This window comes from Paramormyrops kingsleyae, chromosome 3, assembly GCF_048594095.1.
Source record: "Paramormyrops kingsleyae isolate MSU_618 chromosome 3, PKINGS_0.4, whole genome shotgun sequence".
Lineage (NCBI taxonomy): Eukaryota > Metazoa > Chordata > Actinopteri > Osteoglossiformes > Mormyridae > Paramormyrops > Paramormyrops kingsleyae.
In genome coordinates, this window is record NC_132799.1 from 30590638 (window position 1) to 30610493 (window position 19856).

Consider the following 19856-nt stretch of genomic DNA (forward strand, 5'->3'; position numbering starts at 1 on the left):
ATGCCCATACACACTCACACACCAGCAGCCCGTGCAGGGACATCATCAAGCGGAGGAAACTTCTCTCTCCCCAGTCTGTCACGTCCTGTGGCCCTGGACACGGCAGGTCTGCTCGCTCACCCGGCACGGCGGTGCAGACTGCTGGCGGTGACTTCATCGTGATCCGCGGACAGGACCCGCCGAATGAACGCCGTCGCCCAAAAGGCTCATGGCACGGTGCCTTTTCTGTCCTTGCGTAAAAACAGGAGCCACTCCCATCTTAGTTAAAAATCGCCTTGGGTTTTTATTTTGTCACGGTTACCATGGCTACAACATCAAGACACGCGTCTCGAGACAAAGGTGGCGACAGAAAAGATTATGCCATTTGTGACAGGAACTGTAACACCGCAGAGGGATTACTTAAATGAAAAGACAACTGTTTCCTGAAAGCCCAAGAACAGAGCCGCATCTGGAGGAAAAACACTAATTTTACAGTAGGCTCCATTTTCATCCCCCCCCCGTAAAGAAATGAAATCCCCTCAGAAGTATTTGCTTCAACACAAAGCTTGTATCAGATTTCTCCCTCAGCCTAGAAATGCATCCTCAGACAAAAGTAACCATTTTCTTTATCACCTGGGAAGCTCCGCGGATCACAGGACGGCTGAGGCCAGGAGCAACCCTGTGCCGTTCCTGGTCAGGAGTTTAAAATGAAAATAAATAAAAACAGCCTTTGCTTTACTCTGTTTCCTGGCAACGTGGAAAATCATGCGTGGAGTCTGCTAACGTTAAATCGATGTCGAAGCCTCCCTCCGCCCGGCTGTTAGGGGGACTGGACGTTCAGAGTGGGTGGGGGCGTGTTCATTGCCCTAGTGCACTGACATCACCAATGGATTCTGTATCCACTAATTCACCTCTACATAATCTTTTATAGAGTATACAGGTATTTCTACCCCACAGTAAGCAGGATACAAAAAATATGCCCGAAGCATAAATGCAAGGAATCAGCTTCAGAGAAACTGCAAGAATCCACCTGGATGAGCCAATAGGTGTGACTGCTACCACTGTCCCCATGGCGATGTACCTTCTGGGACACGTTACACACCAAACAGGTTTACTGCGCAACCTGCCCCGACTGCAGCTGGAGCATTCAATACGCGGCTGACTTTCATTCTGATCCGACAGTCTGCCCCCTGCAATCTCTGCTGCTTATGTTACTTCGTTCTGAAGCTGGGTTGTCGGAGGTGACCCTGGTGAGCGTGGGCCAGGGGGGAGAGGCTAAGCGACCTGCACGTCGCAGATGGGACCCGTCTGTCGTACCCATCTCCAAAGATCAAGAATTGGATCGAATCAGACACCGGCTTTGAGGGGAATCACAAGATGAATGTTAGAGGAAGAGGTGTAATGAGCCTGCAAGTTCTATCAGGCCGACGAGCTGGCAGACGCAGAAACGGAATAGTTCAGTCACAGGAAGTCATGTCCCTGGCAGCTTCCTGATAAAAGTCAAATAACAACGTAGAGAATGTTAATGTCAGGTTTTTCGTAGATTCGAAAAATAAAACGACTAGCTTAGAATGCTTTTTAATCAGTCATTATTCCTTTAATTTCCTACTACAGCTACAGATCTTATAAAATACAAAGTTGTGAAATTGCTACTGGTGTTTTACTGACGAAACTGGAGCGTGTGTGGCTCGACGTGTTAGGATGCTGAGCCTGCGACTGGACGGTTCAAATCCCAGAGCAGCCGAGTGATTTCATTGTTGGGCCCTTAACTCGCAACAGCTCTATCTAACTGTCTGATACTGCTTTTTCAATTGTGTGTTACTTTGGATAAAATTGTCTTTTAAATCAATAAATTTACTTGTATTTTAGCAAAACTGATAAATTCAGCAAAAATGAACAATTTTTTTTTAGAAATTCTACATTTTGTCATCTTTATTTTGTTATCTTTATCCTCATTTAGATTCAATTTTAAAATCAGAACATGCACAGGAGCACGGCTGCAGGCGACGTGCAGATGGGTATGTAATATTTATCAAGCAGAGAAGATGTAGGTCAGCAGAACTGCACTGTTCCAAGCAGGAGACCTGCGGTCCATTAGTGCATTAAACACGCAATATCACCCCATTATATAAAGGGGAAAAAAACTGCAGCCTGTTGCATGTTATGCAAGGTATACACATCCATGCCCAGCAATGCAGCCGATTGTGTCCATTGTTGAACGATGACTGCGGTGGATTCTGTACAGAAAAGGCTGCATCTCCGGAGAAAGGTAATCTTTGAGGGCTTAAATAACGTAATTAATACATCGTAATACCTTTAAGCTTGAGCGGAGGACTGGATGGAAAGGCTGGGTAACATTTATAGCACCCGTGTCCCTGTCCAAGTGGTGTCCGTTACAGGGCTGTCTGCCACGGTGCCTTATAAATTCAGCGCAATTTAATGAGCAGCTCTTGCCGTTATCGTCACTGCCGACATTAAAATAGGGACAAAAACTAAAAGCACGTTTCCTTTAAAGAGGCTTTAAGGCTTCCAGCTTTCCAGCTGGGGGGGGGGGCACAAACGCAGGAGAATATCCGAGGGTGGCGGGTCAGCCCACAGGCAGCTGGGGCGCTAAAGGGCTGTTATTGCAACTTGCTGAGCTTTAGAGAAGCCTGGCTCCGGGGAATGAAGGAGAGAACTATGGGGGGAATACAGCTGCCAGAGGCGACTGCTGCTGTCGTGACCTTTAACCTCAATGCCCAACATGACAGACATGGATGTGTCTCGGGGACGGACAAAAATATCAGATGAACAGCAGACGGCATGAACTATCTCCCCAAGAGCGACAGCTACAAGTCAGGCTGGGCGAACGGCACGGCAAATGGAAGACGTTTAAAAAGCGGCTGGAAAAGCATGCAAGCGGCACTCACCTTCTTCTGGTACCAGACGACTGCATCTCTCACGGCGGACGCCATTTACGCGGCAGGTCTCGGCCCGCGGGTCATTTTAGGCTGCAAAGGAAGCGGGCAGAGGAGGAGAAAGGACACAGCGTGAGTGACGGAGCTCTTTCGGCTTTTAAACTCTGGCCTCACCTCCTCCGGTGGGTGTGGCCCCCTTCAGAACAGACACGCCCTCATGAATAGTGAATCAGGCACTGCCAGCCAGACCGGGGTGGGGGGTGGAGGGGAGAGGAGTGCTCGTTTACTCAGTCCCCGCAACTTGAGGCAGAATGGATTCATTTTAATATGAGACTCTGGGGCATAAGGCTCTCACAGAGAAGCATGGGTGAGGCCTTAAATCACCTCACCTAGGAGCAACACGCTATAATTACGTGGCGCTGTTTACTTGTGCCACGCTGTCAGGAGATATTAACAAACCAGGAATACTTGTAATGCCTATTTTGCGCTATAAATACCCTCGCGCAGAGGGACGGGTGCACGTCAGAGTGCAGAAAACAGCTCGGCCCAGCTTAACGGCTTCCGGTTTAACCGCGATGGTGAGTCGACGGGCACACGCTTGCGCCACACTGCAAAAACACGCCGATTAAGCGGGTATATTTCTGTCAGCTGGACGGGTCGTCTTCCCTGCATTGCTCTGGATCGATGGTTGGGGGTGGGAGAGCGTTGTGGGCTTGTATGGCAGCAAGCTGCTCCAGAAGGGGCCTGCTGGCATTATGCAAGCCCCCCCCCCCCCCCACCCCCCAGACACCGCAGCAGAGTGGGGATGGGGCGGGCAGACTGTCTGGCAAGGGAGCCTGCAGCCTCGGTCTGGTCAAGGAGAGAAGCGGCCAGTGCCCGTCCATTTTGTGGCCATGAGGCAGACAAGCGCAGAGATATGTATGCACACATTCACAAGGACAGTGACAGAATGGATATGCAAAACATGCACATGCATGCACACACACACACACACACACACACACACACACACACAGTTGGTTTTCCTATCCATTCATTTCTATGGGAAAAACCCTAATCAATCAGGACACCCTTAACCTCTACCCATCCTAACCTTAACCATAAGTAACCAAACAAAATACAAGAGTTTTTTTGTTTGATTCTTACTTTTTTGATTGCATTCACAGATTTTTATAAAACTGAGGTTATCCAAATGGGGACCTCAAATTTGCTGAGCTTTAGAGAAGCCTGGCTCCGGGGAATGAAGGAGAGAACTATGGGGGGAATACAGCTGCCAGAGGCGATTGCTGCTGTCGTGACCTTTAACCTCAATGCCCCACATGACAGACATGGATGTGTCTCGGGGACAGACAAAAATTTTTATAAAACTGAGGTTATCCAAATGGGGACCTCAAAAGATGTCCCCAAAAGTAGGGAAATTTCAGGTTTTACTATACTTTGGGGACAATTTGGTCCTCAAATGTGATCTATGCAAACCCACAGACACACACACACACACACCAACCACCTGACTGCTGACACACTTCAAGCCTGTGGACATTATGGCCTCTGTAGACACAGGCTCTTCTGTGAATGTCAGACAGCCCATGTGATTGTCAAAAAGGGGCGGGGCTTCCTCACCTACGGACAATATGGACAGCCATGAATCAGGCTGCGTCGGGCCGTTCTCCATGTGTGTGGTGGGGGTGTGGGGGTATGTGCCCCCCCCCCACCCCCAACATAAACACCTGTTTCTCTTCTTTCAGCCTAAAAAAGCTGCACTGCTACTTTTCACAGAACAGGGGCCTTGAAAGGGAGTTTTGGAACCTGAAGGTACCTGGATGGTCAGAGCCAAACTGCAGACTTGCACAATCCCATAATTTAACACGACACTGTAGAGGACTGTTATGCTCTGTGGGGGGGGGGGAGGGGTTCCTGGCGTCACAAATTTCCGGGAACAGTCAATACTACCGCAATCAAATTCACAGAAATGTGCCCATGTAACTTAAGGGCATTTTAATAACGCTGTGTTAAAATTTTCATCTTCTTCGTTCTTTGGGGCAGAGGGGTCCACTGCACTCAAAATGCGTAAGGAAAATGAACTCGTCATGACAACCATGAAGCACAGACACAGACACACGCTGACACACACACACACACACACACACAAAATGCAGAGTATCCAAAAGCTGTGGTTTTCCCCATGCCATCACAGGAGACAGAAATATCCCTGTTAATTCTCAGTTAAACTAAAGCCGCTGTTTATGTGTGTTTATGTATTTTACCAAGTGTGGGGAGAGGGAATGGAGCGATACAAACAGAATTACCAAGCAAGGTGATTCTAGGCTCCCAAAAAGATCAGCTTGGCCTTGATCTGGCCCAGCAAGCTAGTGGAAAAACTGTTCTGATTAAGTATCATGTGTAACGCTCGCCCCCCCAGGGCGGGCAAGCAGAAACTGGCCCACCTGATCCCCTGGTGACCCTAAACACCCTCCTCGCATTTTCAGCACTGCACAATCAACACCGAGGCATAAGGTTACCACGACAACTCGTGCCATTTCACTTTGATTAAAATGTACTATTGCTAAGCTGACAGTCACACCCGTAATGACGGAGCGCTTCTTCCTTACAGCCTACTTAACGGCTATTTAGATATCGGATCTCGATCCATCCACTCGAATCCATCCAGCGGTATTTACAGCAGCCCTGGGAGTTGCTCTCTTATAAAAGGAACATAATATGAGACATTGGAAGGCAGTGAGCTGCACAGCAAACATGCTGAGCTAATGAGACTCATTCAGCTCCGTGCCCTGATATGCGACACCTGAAATGCAGCCATAGGTTGGAAACAGAGCAGAGAAGGAGATACGTGATTGTACGCCTTTCATGCATGTTTATTGGCTTTCCTTGGGATTATGATTGATGTAGCGAACCAGATGTTGGACCAAAGCACGTTAAACCGTACAGCCTCCCGGTCTTCATGAATATGGTGCATGTAGAACAGAGAGTGGTGCTATGATGGGCAAGTAAACTAACAGGGACACAGGAAAAACCATCTGAACCATGGATGCATTCCCTCAGAACTAATTCGGCCCAAGAACAACAAGCATATGCTTGAAAATGCATCTTCTTTAAAATCCAAAGTAAGTTCAAATGCTTCTTGACGTACACTGAACTCTTTCCCAGTACTGTTGGTGTCTAGTTATTTCTCTGTGTTAAGGGTCCTTTCACAACAAAGAGTGAGGTTCACAAATGCTGGTCCTTGCAACATCAGAACCTTAGAACCTTAAATGGCCACCAAAGCACACTGAGACAAACAGCAGCCCCACACTGTAGCAGCTGATCCATCAGCTGACGGCTCACCGAAACCCATAACAACACCTTGGCGGATACCTGCTCACTTCACAGTCACCCCATCATGTTGAGGCACGTCCCAGTGCCCCCCCCCCCCCCCAGCGCAGACTCATCTAAGACGGGAATTTGAAAATCCCTGCAGAAACAGGGTGACTCAGTGTGGGAAGCGGCGTCTGACGGCGGACATGTTGTCATCACGTCGAAAGTCTGTGACAACAACAGAGGCTCCCAGATCAAAGCCACCAGCACCAACAACACAAACTCCAGTACCGTGGACAGAAGAGAAACGAAACTGAATCACTGTGAAACTCAAGTGCATCTATACTGGATTGCTATTCTGTCAAAAAGAATACCGGTGGGCAGCTCAGCGGGTTCGGTCTCTGGGCCTGTCATCAGAATGTTGTTGGTTCGAGACCCATGAACGCCTCAAAGAACAGCAAGATGGGATATGTGACGAGAAGCATTCCAATGTACCTGTACTTTGGAAACAAAGTGTCATTTCAAATGTGTTCGACCGTTTCAGGCTACTGTGACTCTCAACACCAAGTCAGCTCCAACTAGCCATGACCAGAGACTGTGAGCTCTGGACATGACCCAGCACCACCCTTTGACATTAAGGATTTGTCGCCATGCAGAGATTGAAGGACAGCATGTTTGTAGATACAGTACATGACCTCACTGATGTAGACGGTGTGATGCTTCTGTCCCTGTACCCAGAGGTGGACATTTCAGGTCCAGAAAGTAAAAATCCAAACCAGGATTTCATGTCAACCAACCAGTTGAGTACTCTGTGACTGTGACTCTTTATGCTCAACTGGTTGGTTGAAATGAAATCCTGGTTTGGATTTTTACTTTCTGGACCTGAAATGTCCACCTCTGCCTGTACCACAAATGCACCTACAAAGAAAACTGCAGATTAATTCACCCGAGCCAATGTCAATTTGTTGAAGCCATTCGAAAGATCAACAATTGTTAAACAACAATTCTTCAGACATAAGGACCTTGAAAATGAAAAGCCTGGTTCACCAGCCACTGGGAAGCACTGACCTTCAAAGAAGGTGTGCAGAGGCCTTGCATTACATCCAGAGGGGGATTAATGTGTACATTAATGTGACGACAGACATAAAAGCAGCAATGACTCTGCTTTCACGGACAAAGATCATTTCAAATCCTGTGGGGTAAAAATACTTCGCGCTTGAACGCGAAAGTGGATTTTAAAATGGTTTTTCTTACAAGATCTGCTAACATCCTTTCAAATGTTCACATGTTCACAATATGAGTCCACTGGGTTATTTAATTTCACAGCAAGCCTTGTCTAATTGAAAGAGCAAGCAGGATAAACACTGGGAAGCTGGATTTTGCATAATTTGGTTGATAGTTAATGGTGCCAAGGCTCATGTGGGCCCTGGACTCAGGAGAGATTTTCTTCTGCTAGTTCATGAACATGAATGTGTGGGTGGGCTGGTGAAATAGTATGGAAATCGGCTGCAGGTCCACATCCCAAAATAAACGCGAGAAGTTTGACAGGGGAGGGGCTTCGGTCATGAGGGAGCCCACTCGGCTGGGCGTCTATAAATATGGAAGTCATCAAGATCAGAGATGGTTGCCATAGGCTGTATGCGATGGGGGCAGACCGTGTCACGCCCTGGGTGTCACATGGCCGCCGTCACACAGAAGCTGACACTCGATGGGGGTTTACTCCTGCGTGGCATGCATTCCAGTTTAAATCCTACTGGAACGCTGTGATGGCACGTGCAGATCCTGGGCGAAGGGCAATGAGAACGTTGACCACAAACACCAAGAAATCACAAATGAAATCGCATGCAAGACTCATCAAACATATTAAAAGGCTGTTACTAATCACCTGGGAACCCGACCACGGCACTCGAAACAGGAATTAGAAGCTCAGTGGTGAGTTAAACAAAGAAAGCCATTCTTTCACCAGGGGCAGACAGACGAGAAGTTACTTTCCAGACATTATCGTCACCTTTCCCAGACGAATTCAATAACATGAGCTAAGCTTTTTCAGACGTGGCTCCTTGCTCCTTGGACGTATAGCTAATGCAAACAAAATTACAAAAATATGACCTGTCTCACTGTCAATTTTGTACACACCTGAGTATCAGACAGAAAGGGATGAGGTGAAAACTCATGGAAAAATCATGTGGTTACTTTACCAATGTAAGGTAATAATTTTGAAGATGATTCAAATGATGGGTTATTTGACACAAAAACAGTCTTTGGGAGAATGTTTAAGGCGCAGTGCGAAGGTCCACACAGAAAGAACGCTTGAGAAAAACAATCATGCCAGATGACTCAAAACGTTGAGGAATGACACCACTGAAAGGGGAGGAGTTTCCATTCTGGCCTTCACACCGCAGCTATAAATAGAGACGGCTCACGGCGAGGTACGCTGAGCCGGCACAGAGGATGGTCCGACACGCAAGCGAGCTGACCTGTTTGCAGAGCAGCTCCTGCAGGAGAGCGGAAACCATAACTTTGCCAGTCTGCCACCTCCCCATTAATCCCCCCTGACTCATAACACACAAACGGGGCCAAAGAAAAACACACTGAGCTCCCCCCCTTCCACATCACGGCCAGTGAGGACTAACCAGCCTATACCACCAAACCATTACTCAACCTTCTGAGTTTATCATGTATTTGTAGCATTATTACACTTACCTGATTACTTGGCTAGAACATTTTCCAAAGCAACTTTCAATTATTATTATTTCTATTTATACATGGAGGCATATTAACGTAACATTTGGGACCTAAATTAGAAACTTTCAGGTCCTGCTCATTTACCGGTCTCATTCTATGCTGCAAATATCCGACTCCTTTAAAGACAAAACTACTGTGAGCAATCTATTGCCTTTATATAGCTAATTGCATCTTGTAAACAACATCATGCAAAGAAGAAGCATGGCATATCACATGACCTGGTCACATGATGCCTATGCAAAGCACTAATGTAAACGAGACAAGCAGTGCCATGTTTGACATCTGGGTAGTTCTCCTCAACTGGTTTGATGGGTCCTAGCATGGGAGGTTAAGATAAGTTATTTTACTGCCTATCAGGCAGAGAAAGAACAAACGATTAAGGTTGAACATGACATGGATCCAGTGGAGCAAGTTATGCAAACATCTGTTGCAGAGAACAGATAATGTCCGAATGGATTTCCCAACACAGCATGGGCAGGAAGATGAACATTAGCTTAAACATTAAAGTGGATGTTTTTCCCAGTGAAAACTGCAGCTTTCAGTCTGGTCCTGCAAATTCTTTTTTTTTGTTTTAATCCATGCAACCCGTGATGCGTAACCCAACTCAGTGTGTATTTTTAATGAGAGGGATTACTTACGTGGACGTACCTCTCGTTCTCAGCAAGGAGCACAAGTTCAGCTCTGATATCCAACACGACCCAACCCGGTACCACGGAAGAGCGACGGAGAATTGGGGAAGCGCCGAAATGCCGAAAGCCGCCACCAAGGTTACGAATCCCTCTCGTCACCAAATCAGAACTCAGGGACGCCGTCATCCGCCCAGCTACGAGTTTGACAGAGCTGATGGGGGTGGGGGGGCATCCTGATTCACGTCGTCCTGGGAACACGTTCAAGTGCGATGATTGGGCCACCTCCCCGCCCAAAAAAACGGAACGCGGCAGGCTGTTCGCGGGGCTGACAGCCACCACGACGCCAATGGTCGGCATAATGTTCCAAGAAAAGAACTAATCACCATAAAGGTGCCGGATTAAAGGAGCTGAACACGTACTTAAAGTTAACGCGGTCGTATAAATAGCTACGGTAGCTAGCATTAAGCTAGGTAAGCAGGGCCAGATAGTGCACCAGCTAAGCTAATGACCCAACCTGCTGCCTGAATCACAGATGATCTGCAGGCTGAGGCCCCACAGAGCTCAGCGTGTGGAACCAGAAGACAGTGATGGGAAACAGCCTAGGAGCTCTCTCTCTCTCGCCCTAGGGCTGAAGCCAGGGTCCTCCAAGGGGTCTTATAGCTCAGTATCTGTTTACCAACATGGCCAATGCATAACTGTGGCTATTTTATCTTTAGTACCTCATAGACCCTAATAAAATTTTACAGTATACACACCTCTTTATACATTCAAGCAGGTGCCTGGCATGTCCAAGAAGATAAAAACCCTTGATTCGGTATTCCTGGGCTCTGATAGCCATCGTTTATCTCCTTTTTAACCACTGTTTCATTTGATCTCAGGAGTAACCAACAGTAGGCGTGTACAGCAATAACAGGCAAGTCCTGTGGAGAATGATGAATCACACCGTCTCAAAGTCACCGTTGATGAGACTGGTGAAGCTGATAGTGTCCTCTGAGTCCTTTCTTCCGCTTTTTATATCAGAACCGCCAAAGTGCCTGAAGACCGAAGGATGCAGCCCCCTCACTAATCACTTTGTGTCCGGTTCATTAATCATTTTTTTAACTAATGTGATGTATGTGGAATGTAACAGCTGAAGCTGTAAGAACAGCTGAAGGTACAACTGCTGGAACTCTGACTAGTTCACAAAAAAAGGGTGATGCAGTAATTATTTCCTGAGCAAGAATATGTGGTCTGCTGACCAATCAGTTGAAAAGGTTCCGACATTAAGGGTATAGTACATGGTGGAGACAGACCTTGTGATACGGTAAGTGGGACACTGAAAAATGTCACATATATTGCTGATGGAAGCAAAACATACACCAAACAATCTTAGCTGATTATAGCAATGAGGCCTGGAGCCTCATGCTGAGCTTTGGACCTTCTGGGGACCAGTCTGGATAAACATATAGAGCAGAAACAGAGCTTAGGACAGTGTACTGCTGTTTTTGGTGTTAGAGAGCAGAGTGCTTCCATGTGCCTTTTTAAACACCTTCATCCATGACTCTGACCCTGAACTAGATAATTAGATGGATGGATGGATGGATGGATGGATGGATGGATGGATGGATGGATGGAGAGATTTTCATCTACTTTCATAGCTGGAAGACTGATTTAAAAAGCAATGAGTAAAGTACTCAAAAACAACAGGTGAAACCAATATGATAGTTAACAAAAGGAGTGGACGACTGTGAACAACCACCACTAAAGGGGAACAGTTCCCATCTGGATTTGGGATGGACAAACGAACTGTGTCAGAGAAACAAACTGTGCTCCTGGACTCATGAAAGGGGATTTTTTTAAGGCTAATCGTTATAGCTCAATGCCAACCATCCATCTTCCCTCCTATCTCAGACGAATTTCATTTATTGTAGTATATAAGTAGAGAACATAATCACACCTTTGCTGTACATGTCATTCTCACCAGAATGACTTCACGCGTTTAAAAATTAAAAGCAAAGGCCAGCTTCCTGTCTGCGGCTGCCATCTGCTTATATTCCAGCCTGCCTCTACACAGATAACACACTTCTTCCACTGCTGCCCTTATCATTTGTAGGCCAGGTCTCCTGTTTCTCCTTCACAGGGATGCGGACGTTGGGCACATGGAAATGACTGGATCTAGATGCAAATTGATTGCCGCCAGATTTTATTTTCAGCTCCACGGGTCCTGGAGGGCAGATTAAACACGACCTCTCAGCTCACACGACCTACACTACATGAGCCCATTGCGTCTGAGGTCAGCAACCGCGATCCAGAAGGGCTGAGCAAAGTGTACCAGTTTTTTTTTTTTTTTTTGCTCTAGCAAAGGAATTATTTGGATACTAGGGTACTGCATCTAGGATTTCAGCTGTAAATCAGGCACCAGCTGCTGCATGATGTCACACTTCACGGAACTGCATCAACGATAAAAAAAAAATTACATACACTTAACACACTGGGAACATGATGATGATGCCAACTGTCCTCCATGATGAATGTCTTGTTTTGCTAAAATAAATGTTGATTTTTGTATTACAGGAAATGTTCCAATCAAAACGAACATGCGGCCATCCAAAATGAACATGCGGCCATCTAAACGAACATGAAGAGCATCATGGTAAAAGGCATTTTTAAATGCTGTATAAATACAGCACTTGCGATGGGCCGGCCTCCTGTCCGGTGTCATTCCCCGCCTTGTGCCAACTGCTTGCAGGATGGGCTCCCAACGTGAATAGAAAATTGGGTGTAGAAAATGAATTGATGGATGGATGGATGCACAACCCTGAACTACCACTACAGGGAAGCAAACATAGGAAATAACCTGACATTTATGACTCAGTGTAAGGGGGCGTGATTTAAAGCAGCCAGCTAATTAGCTTCATAATACAAGGGATTATGGGTAGTCAGGGGGACCTACGGGGAGCCATGAAGAGCAGCGGTGTGGCCTCAATCCGGAGAGCCGTGAGCCTAGCGTCCCGCTCGAGAAGGCACCAGGCCTCCTGCCACGCCACCTCCTGCTGCCTCCTGCCCACGCGTGCCTCCCCTCCAGTGGCCGACTCCAACTCCCATATGGCGGACATGTTGTGCATTTGCACAAAGTTGTTTAACAAATGAATCCTTAATCTCTGTCGTCCAGATTTGCAGACTCTAGTCCAGACTTGTGCAGCAATGAAGCATGCCGCTTGTCACCACAGATGGAGGACACGGAAACAGCACACATGCAGTGCAATGCAGCGGTCGGACTGCGGCAAGACCGTAAAAGCTATTCTCGACCGCAAATCACTCTTGAACAAGATTTTCCCTCGTGTGACGTCTGTCACGTTGATTGCTCTCTTGAGCAACAGCTATTGCTAAGTGGTAGACGGCCACCTTCCAGCCTGTGGGGGGCTGCAGACTTGGGGAGGCAGAATAGGGGATGAATTTGTGGAAGATAGAGAGGAGTGTTGCGGCTGACGAGCTGGAGCGCGGCCAGACAGTGCTGTGGAGCAGAGGAGGTCTCCAGTCAAAAGCTGACTCAGCAATTTTAGCGGGTGGGCTAGAAAGTGCATCGATCACATACTCCCACACAAATCCCAAACCGGGACTCGGAACATGGCAGAAACACCTCTAAGCCCTTCTAATCACGACAGAGACCTTCATGTTCTGTAAAAACTCCTTTTATATGACTGGTTCAGCTGGGCAATTTAACAGCTAAGTGGCATCCTTTTAAAATATAAGAAAACATTTCCCTGGTCTAGACCAAATCCTGTCTGGAAAGCAAAATCACCTGTTTCCCAGGATTATGTGATTTTCTTGTGGCACGAAGAAGGACTTGGCATCTGGCAACAATGGAGGAACAAAATGCAGGAACAAAAGTTCATGGTGGTGTTACGAATGAGAACAAATGTCCGTAAGGTGAGAAAATCCAACAGCTGACTGACAGGAGAACAGGCTAAGCTGCAGCTCTCAGAGAAAACAAACACAAGTAGATTATGCATAAGATCTATAAGGTTATGCATAAGATCACTGATTAGGGTGAGAGAAGCACCATGGCCAGGATACTCAAATACTATTCTGTCCTTTACTCCAGAGACACTAGACTCTGCCTGACTCTACAGACAGAACCTAAACCCTAAGCCTTCCTCATCTGCATATCAATTTGTATATCAACAAATAAATTTGAATGGATTAGACTGGCAATGCTCATACATACACAGAATCTGCCTTAACTGGACCATTCCTCACATTACATAACCACATGTACACTGTAGACAACAATATCCATCCATCCATCCACTGTCCAACCCGCTTATCCTACTGGGTCGCGGGGGGTCCGGAGCCTATCCCGGAAGCAACGGGCACGAGGCAGGGAACAACCCTGGATGGGGGGCCAGCCTAGACAACAATATATACCATTAAATTCGGAATCAGGGTAAGAGAAGCTGTACTGTCAGAAGAGGTGCGATGTATTCCACATGTAATTCCCACACCAACAAAACCCACGTGTAGTTTACAGCCAGACAAAACAGATGCACGTTCTGCACTCGCTCATTTACACCAAAGGAGTGGTGCAGAAAAACAATGAACTACTGGCCACCACATGGAGGTAATGAATCGTTAACACTCTAGCATCCACTGCTGCAGAGCAACAGAGAAGTTCTTGTGGTCACACATTTACAAAAATGTTAGACAGTCAGGGTATTGTATCCTTCGGCTTGATTAGAGGAGAGTCTCCCTAGTGCAATACACAGAGAATGAACTTACAGATAGCTGTCAACTACGTAAACTGGTCCGGTTTGACTCTAGTGTATATCCCAGTGAACCGTCCAGATCTGCTTCTCCCTCAGTTCTGGCAACAGGCAGAAAAACCACTTTGGGAAGCACCAATATTAGTGACACGACTGAGATTTAAGGCTGCTGGTGCAGCATCCCCCTCCCCTGTTTTACCCAAAGAAGGAGACATTTGCCAAGACAAGTACAAAGACCATGTTAGTCCGGGGAAAAGACAGCTGATAGGGATGAGGGGTGGTGGAGAAGCCTTTGCTCACATCACAGCAAGGCAGAGATTAAGGTGACAACAACTACCAAACGTCCTGGACCGAAGGGCTTTCAGATTCGCTTTTGGCTTCCGAGGCAACCCATTAACTTCATTAGGCTAAATGCCTGTTATCAGGATAGATAAAAGGAAGCACTTTTATAACCATCGGCTTTGGGGAGTGAGATCGTTAAGGAATGTGTACACAATGTGTTAAAAATCGCTACTAAGTTTACAAATATATGAGTGGATCGGTTATAATTAATCCAGGTTATTGTTATCAATGTATGCCTAAAATATAAGCACACTCCGGAGATACACAAATATAAGATACCTTAATGAATAAACCCTTAAAGCGACATTTGCATTTTAAAACCTAAGTGAAGGAAGGTTTCAAGTTAAAATCCAATGTGTAGAACGATAAATAAGGATTTAGTACAGTTAAACTCCACATTCAGAACACAAATATGTATCATCTAATTCGCTTTTCAAAGTAGTTCGGCTATAGTGCTGTATATGCATTAAAGATGAAGTGGCATCATGTAACAGAGTATATAATATTTATTTTATGATGCTTTCACGAATAAAGTATATTTGGCTAAGAAGCTAAGCTAATAGTGACGATCCATACTTGCCTCATCCTGCAACCCTATTACCCTTACAGCCTGTTATGCGGTTTTACTTGGTAATTTAATTACCTCGTCTAAAATCTGCGCTTTTCACTGACTTACACTCTATGGAGAAGCAATTTGGGATGAAAAAGTATAAATATTACTAATGAAAAAGCCAACGGTTAGCAATTTTATATATGGTTATACCGGCAGAAAAAAAATGCATGCTTTCACATGGTACAGTGGCCAAAAACACGAAAGCCGCTTTAATTACCTGACTAACAATAGCCAAATAATAACCGGTTCATTACATTGCTGGTTAATGCACGGGATTCGGTGATTTTTACCTCTGCTGGGTTCCGTCTGCATGGTCGTCACACCGGCATTCACGGACGATAATGTCTTGATGCCGTTCTTCGACATTAATGTGAAATGTTACAGTAGCGCGTCAGCCGGCGCGGCTCCGCGCTCCGTCTCCCGCTGACCTCCAATCAGTTCGCCGCTCCGTTCCTGCTCCTTGCCGACATGATTTGTATAAAGGCGCACAGCCGTTCACCTAACCGCATATTTTTTAAACGAAAGTCTTCGCGTAGTGTATCTGGTCGCCAATAATGTAAGGAAGATTTTCTTAGTATATAGGTTACAGTATTCGGAATAGTTGGCTCCTTCCCTGAGTTTTCGGTAACTGCCGATTATGGCTAATTCTCATAGGCCTATTACTAACGGAAAAATACATTTTAAGCATATATGACAGTTGCCAGGTTTATTTATACCTTTACAGTTCGTTTTATTATATTGAGAGGGCAGCCTTGCTGATTTTCACAAAGAAAATCGGAAGAAAAATTTATGGTCTTCCCATATGCATGCTATTTCACATATTAAATCTACGCGATTGTCGTTATTTATACATGTTTTCATGAAAGGATGTCTGTGTCACATTACTGGGTAATAAACTGGTCAACTGTGACAGTACTTCTACGTACATTAAGCATTTTCAAACGTAACTTTCCATGAGTAGTAGGCTAGTGTACACATACAGCAAACTATTCTTATTTCAATGCAAAAATCTTCAAATACTCAGTCAGGAAGCCATGAATTTCAAAATAATATAACAAAATTACAGGCGTCGGAAAAATAAATATCAATATTATTTCATAATGATGCACTGGAACAAGGTGTCGTAACATGCTTATAAGAGACCATATTGAAACGGCAATACTACGCTATTCCGCAGTAAAAAATCTTTGTAAATAAAATTCCTTGTACTGTGTTTCTACGGTTCTATATACGGCGGAGTACAGTAATATGTTACTCTGGTGACCTCTATCGAGAGCGCCCTGGAATTACATGTACCGCAAATGCCGTCTTCTCATAATATGCCATAAAATACCGAGCTTTAGTCTTGTTGCAAAGACATGGAAAGGTTGTATGCAATGACTGAATAGACGATGGGGAATATCAGGGCCGTATGATGAGATTGGTAATTTTCACAATAGGTGTATTGAAAGTAAGGATAAATTAGGATTTTTTTGTTAAGTCTGTTTCATATTTTGTGGTGTGTGCTGGAGGAAGCGGGGGAAATTAGTGTTCATGTTCCGTAGTGCGCAGGCCGGGGTGATCGTCCAGTTGGAGCTTAATTCTTGGTTTTTAATTAATCTATCCTTTCTATCTGTTTGTTTGTATGTCTATAACGTAATTCTACATGACTTTTGGAATTTTCCTTAGATTTGCCAATTGAAAGAAGGATATAGTTCACGGTGAAAATGTCTGAAGGATGCCTATGAATGGGGTAGTCGTAGTACCATAACTAATCTTAGCCTGTGTTCACCCACTTCAAATCTGTGTAGCTGAAGCGTAGTATTTCTTTCTGAATCAGCAGAAATGTGCAAATGTCTCGATAGGTCCTCTGCACTTCAGGTCCATAAAGCGGTCTAAAAATTTGAATTTATTGAATAAACATATTTATGTTGGAATTATTTTAGTCTGTACAGACTCCAGAACTGCAATGCAGTCGTGAAAGCGAGAGGAAGGTGGTGCCGATTTTAATGTTAGAGGGCAGGGTTAATTTTGGAATCAGGCTATAAAATGTAGTCCATTCTTAACATATAATTACACCTACGTCAGCTTGTCTGTGTGGCTCAGCGAGTTAAACACCATGCCAATTAAATTATTTCATTTTTGGACCAATGAGCAAGGCCCTTAACCGCTGATTGCTCCAGGGACTGACCCTGCTTAATAAATACACGTGGCTTCTTTTGTAAGATAAAAACATTATGTAAGAGTATGTCTATTCATCCAGATTTCAAACCACTATCCAAGATAGTCTACCCCAGACAATACAGGGCGCAAGGCAGGAAATAACACAATAGCCAATAAATGCGGATTGCCAGAGCAATCTCATACTGCTCTAATACGGGATTCGAACCTCTAACCTTGAAGGTGCAATGCAACAATACTACTAATCGGGGACCCACAGCGCATATTCAGAACATATAAGAGCTGTCTAATATTCTGCCAGATGTTTCCGTGGATGTTATGAAAAAATTCGTAAAAATGTAGCCTATATAAGAATTGCTCGTTATTTTTACGATTACATGTTTTACGTTGTTTACGGTAAAGACCTTTGCCCCGAGAAATGACAGAATATCAAATCACGACTGTGGCGTATGTGACTGACAAGTATTTGACCCAACCATGATGTCCCAGCAACCTGCTATCCAATGGGATTAGAGAATGAATATCAATGGCTGGTGGGCGTGAGAATAACAGGAAATTAAACATGCCAAAGACACTCCGTTAACGTTAACATTTCTTTTTATATATATAAAAGAAACGGGTTGGATTGAAAATGTGATAATCTGAAAATGTACGCATTTTACAGACTAACTCATAACTAGCTGGACTGTTTTGCTAAATCGACGACTCATCCAAGTGAGGCAAGTAAATACGTATGAGTAGTAATCTAAGCATAGTTAGACCTCGACATTGCATTGATTCGCTAAACATAAATTTGAATTAGCTAATTTTAAATAGCATCTAGTGTAATTCCTATCGATTTTGTATAGCTGACTAGTAAGATTTGGTTAGCAAATGGTTTCTACTGATACAATGCTGTTAGTAGTAGCAAGCTATAGTTAAGAAACCAACTCTAACTGTATGGTTATATGTACTTGTGTGCGTATCGAAAGCGTTAAAAAGTGTGCATGTCTTCATAAATCGAGTCATTCGCAGCCTGCTTTGTCTGTGACTGAACAGGTATCCGCGTAGGTACTGAATATATTGAATTTTTTGCCATTTCCATCACAGACGATGGTGCACTTACACGCATACCATACAGGGCAAATAATTGTGATTTTAAAGATTCATTGACCAAATGGGAGTGGACATTTTGCCAGATTAAAAACCAGTGTGTTAACTGTTGTTTTCATGGTTGTTCCCTCCAGCCCAGCATTGAGTGACAATGTCTCTAGCGCAGAGAGTGCTTCTCACGTGGATCTTTACCCTGGTCTTTCTCATCATGCTTGTTCTCAAGCTGGACGACAAGATCCGATGGAACTGGTTCCTGGTCTTCCTCCCCGTTTGGGTCTTTGATGTGATCCTTGTCATCATGCTGGTCGTCAAGATGGCTGGTCGCTGTAAATCGGGTCACGAACCCCGTGATGGTCCCCAGGACCTTCGGAAGAAATCCTGGTATCTGGTGGCGGTGTTGCTGAAGCTGGCTTTCTGCCTGGCGCTCTGTGCTCGGCTGGAGCGGCTGGCAGACATCAAGGTCACCTTCGTCTGCATCCCGCTCTGGGTCCTGCTCTTGGGGGCTATGGCGGAGTTGGGTTACAACATCTTCCCTGACCGAAGGGACTAAGTCTTTAATTTATACCAGTAGCAGATGTGATTCTGTTTGGCCTGCAACCCTCAGCTGGCATCTCTACTTCGGACAATGTGAGGGGGGTCACCCTTTCAGGCTCGTTGGGTCTGTATGCAATGTGCAGGAGGTCATTTTAAGTGCACTGACTGGACATTGTAGACAGTAAGGTTGCTCAGATGGACTCCCATCCTAAATTGGTCATGTCCATTTACTTGAGGAATCCTTTAAGTAAAACAATGGTATGTATTGCGAGTATGTAAGACTTCCCGGACCAGGTTTACACAATTCTCCAACCTGCAGCCATTCTTAACTTCTCATCCAGACTGAATGCATCGGTTGGTAATGAGTCCTCGTTAAACGTTTGTCTTTAAAGGATTTCTCCTTCAGTACTGAGCAATTTTATACTGGGTGTAGTGTATATATTTTTGTTTTACTTTAAAGACAACTGATTTCTGTTCCCCACAAATGATCTATCATCATTTGGTCTGTATTCAGTGTGTAGTTTGGTATTGATTGTGATGACAGAAATTTCATACTTGAAGAATTTAGATTTTTGTGGTTTGTATTGTTTGAATAAAATCGGAAGTTCTACAAATACTGTGTATTCCATCCGACATTTTCCAACACACATACTCCCCGCATGTTTCAGTAGATGGCAGTATTGAACACACATGCCGCACGTCTTTAGATTGAGTGCGCTGTAGAGGACTTAGAACGTAATTTGTTGCTGTTGTGTTGCTGTACAAAATTACCTTTCTGAAATAAATATGAGAAAACATATATTTTAATTGT

General features: G+C 44.9%; 2 protein-coding genes across 6 annotated transcripts in view; one reads left to right on the forward strand and one right to left on the reverse strand.

Moving 5' to 3' along the window:
* Window positions 1-15724, reverse strand: part of LOC111843153 (protein PHTF2) — a 38388-nt gene extending 22664 nt beyond the window's left edge. Inside the window, exons 1-2 of one of the 4 annotated variants that reach the window (XM_023810467.2) lie at window positions 15550-15724; window positions 2889-2969 (exon numbers count right to left, since the gene is read on the reverse strand). In XM_023810467.2, the coding sequence (XP_023666235.1) occupies window positions 2889-2933 (45 nt within the window). In that variant the 5' untranslated portion in view covers window positions 2934-2969; window positions 15550-15724. The remainder of the gene's footprint in view (window positions 1-2888; window positions 2970-15549) is intronic. The other 3 variants (XM_023810470.2, XM_023810471.2, XM_023810472.2) reach the window with 3 other exon arrangements.
* An 862-nt stretch (window positions 15725-16586) lies between these two features.
* Window positions 16587-19659, forward strand: tmem60 (transmembrane protein 60). Of its 2 annotated transcripts, none has more exons than XM_023810436.2 (2): window positions 16587-16709; window positions 18646-19659. In XM_023810436.2, exon 2 carries the CDS (start codon window positions 18663-18665, stop codon window positions 19059-19061), a length of 399 nt encoding a protein of 132 aa, XP_023666204.1. In that variant the 5' UTR covers window positions 16587-16709; window positions 18646-18662; the 3' UTR covers window positions 19062-19659. The 2 variants fall into 2 exon arrangements, with proteins under 2 accessions (XP_023666204.1, XP_023666203.1); XM_023810435.1 differs by lacking the exon at window positions 16587-16709 and adding an exon at window positions 17947-18138.
* The last annotated feature ends 197 nt before the right edge of the window (window positions 19660-19856 follow it).

What these genes read in the sequence shown, in the direction of transcription:
- tmem60 (XM_023810436.2), top strand. Translation starts at nt 18,663, where the DNA reads ATGTCTCTAGCGCAGAGAGTGCTTCTCACGTGGATCTTTACCCTGGTC.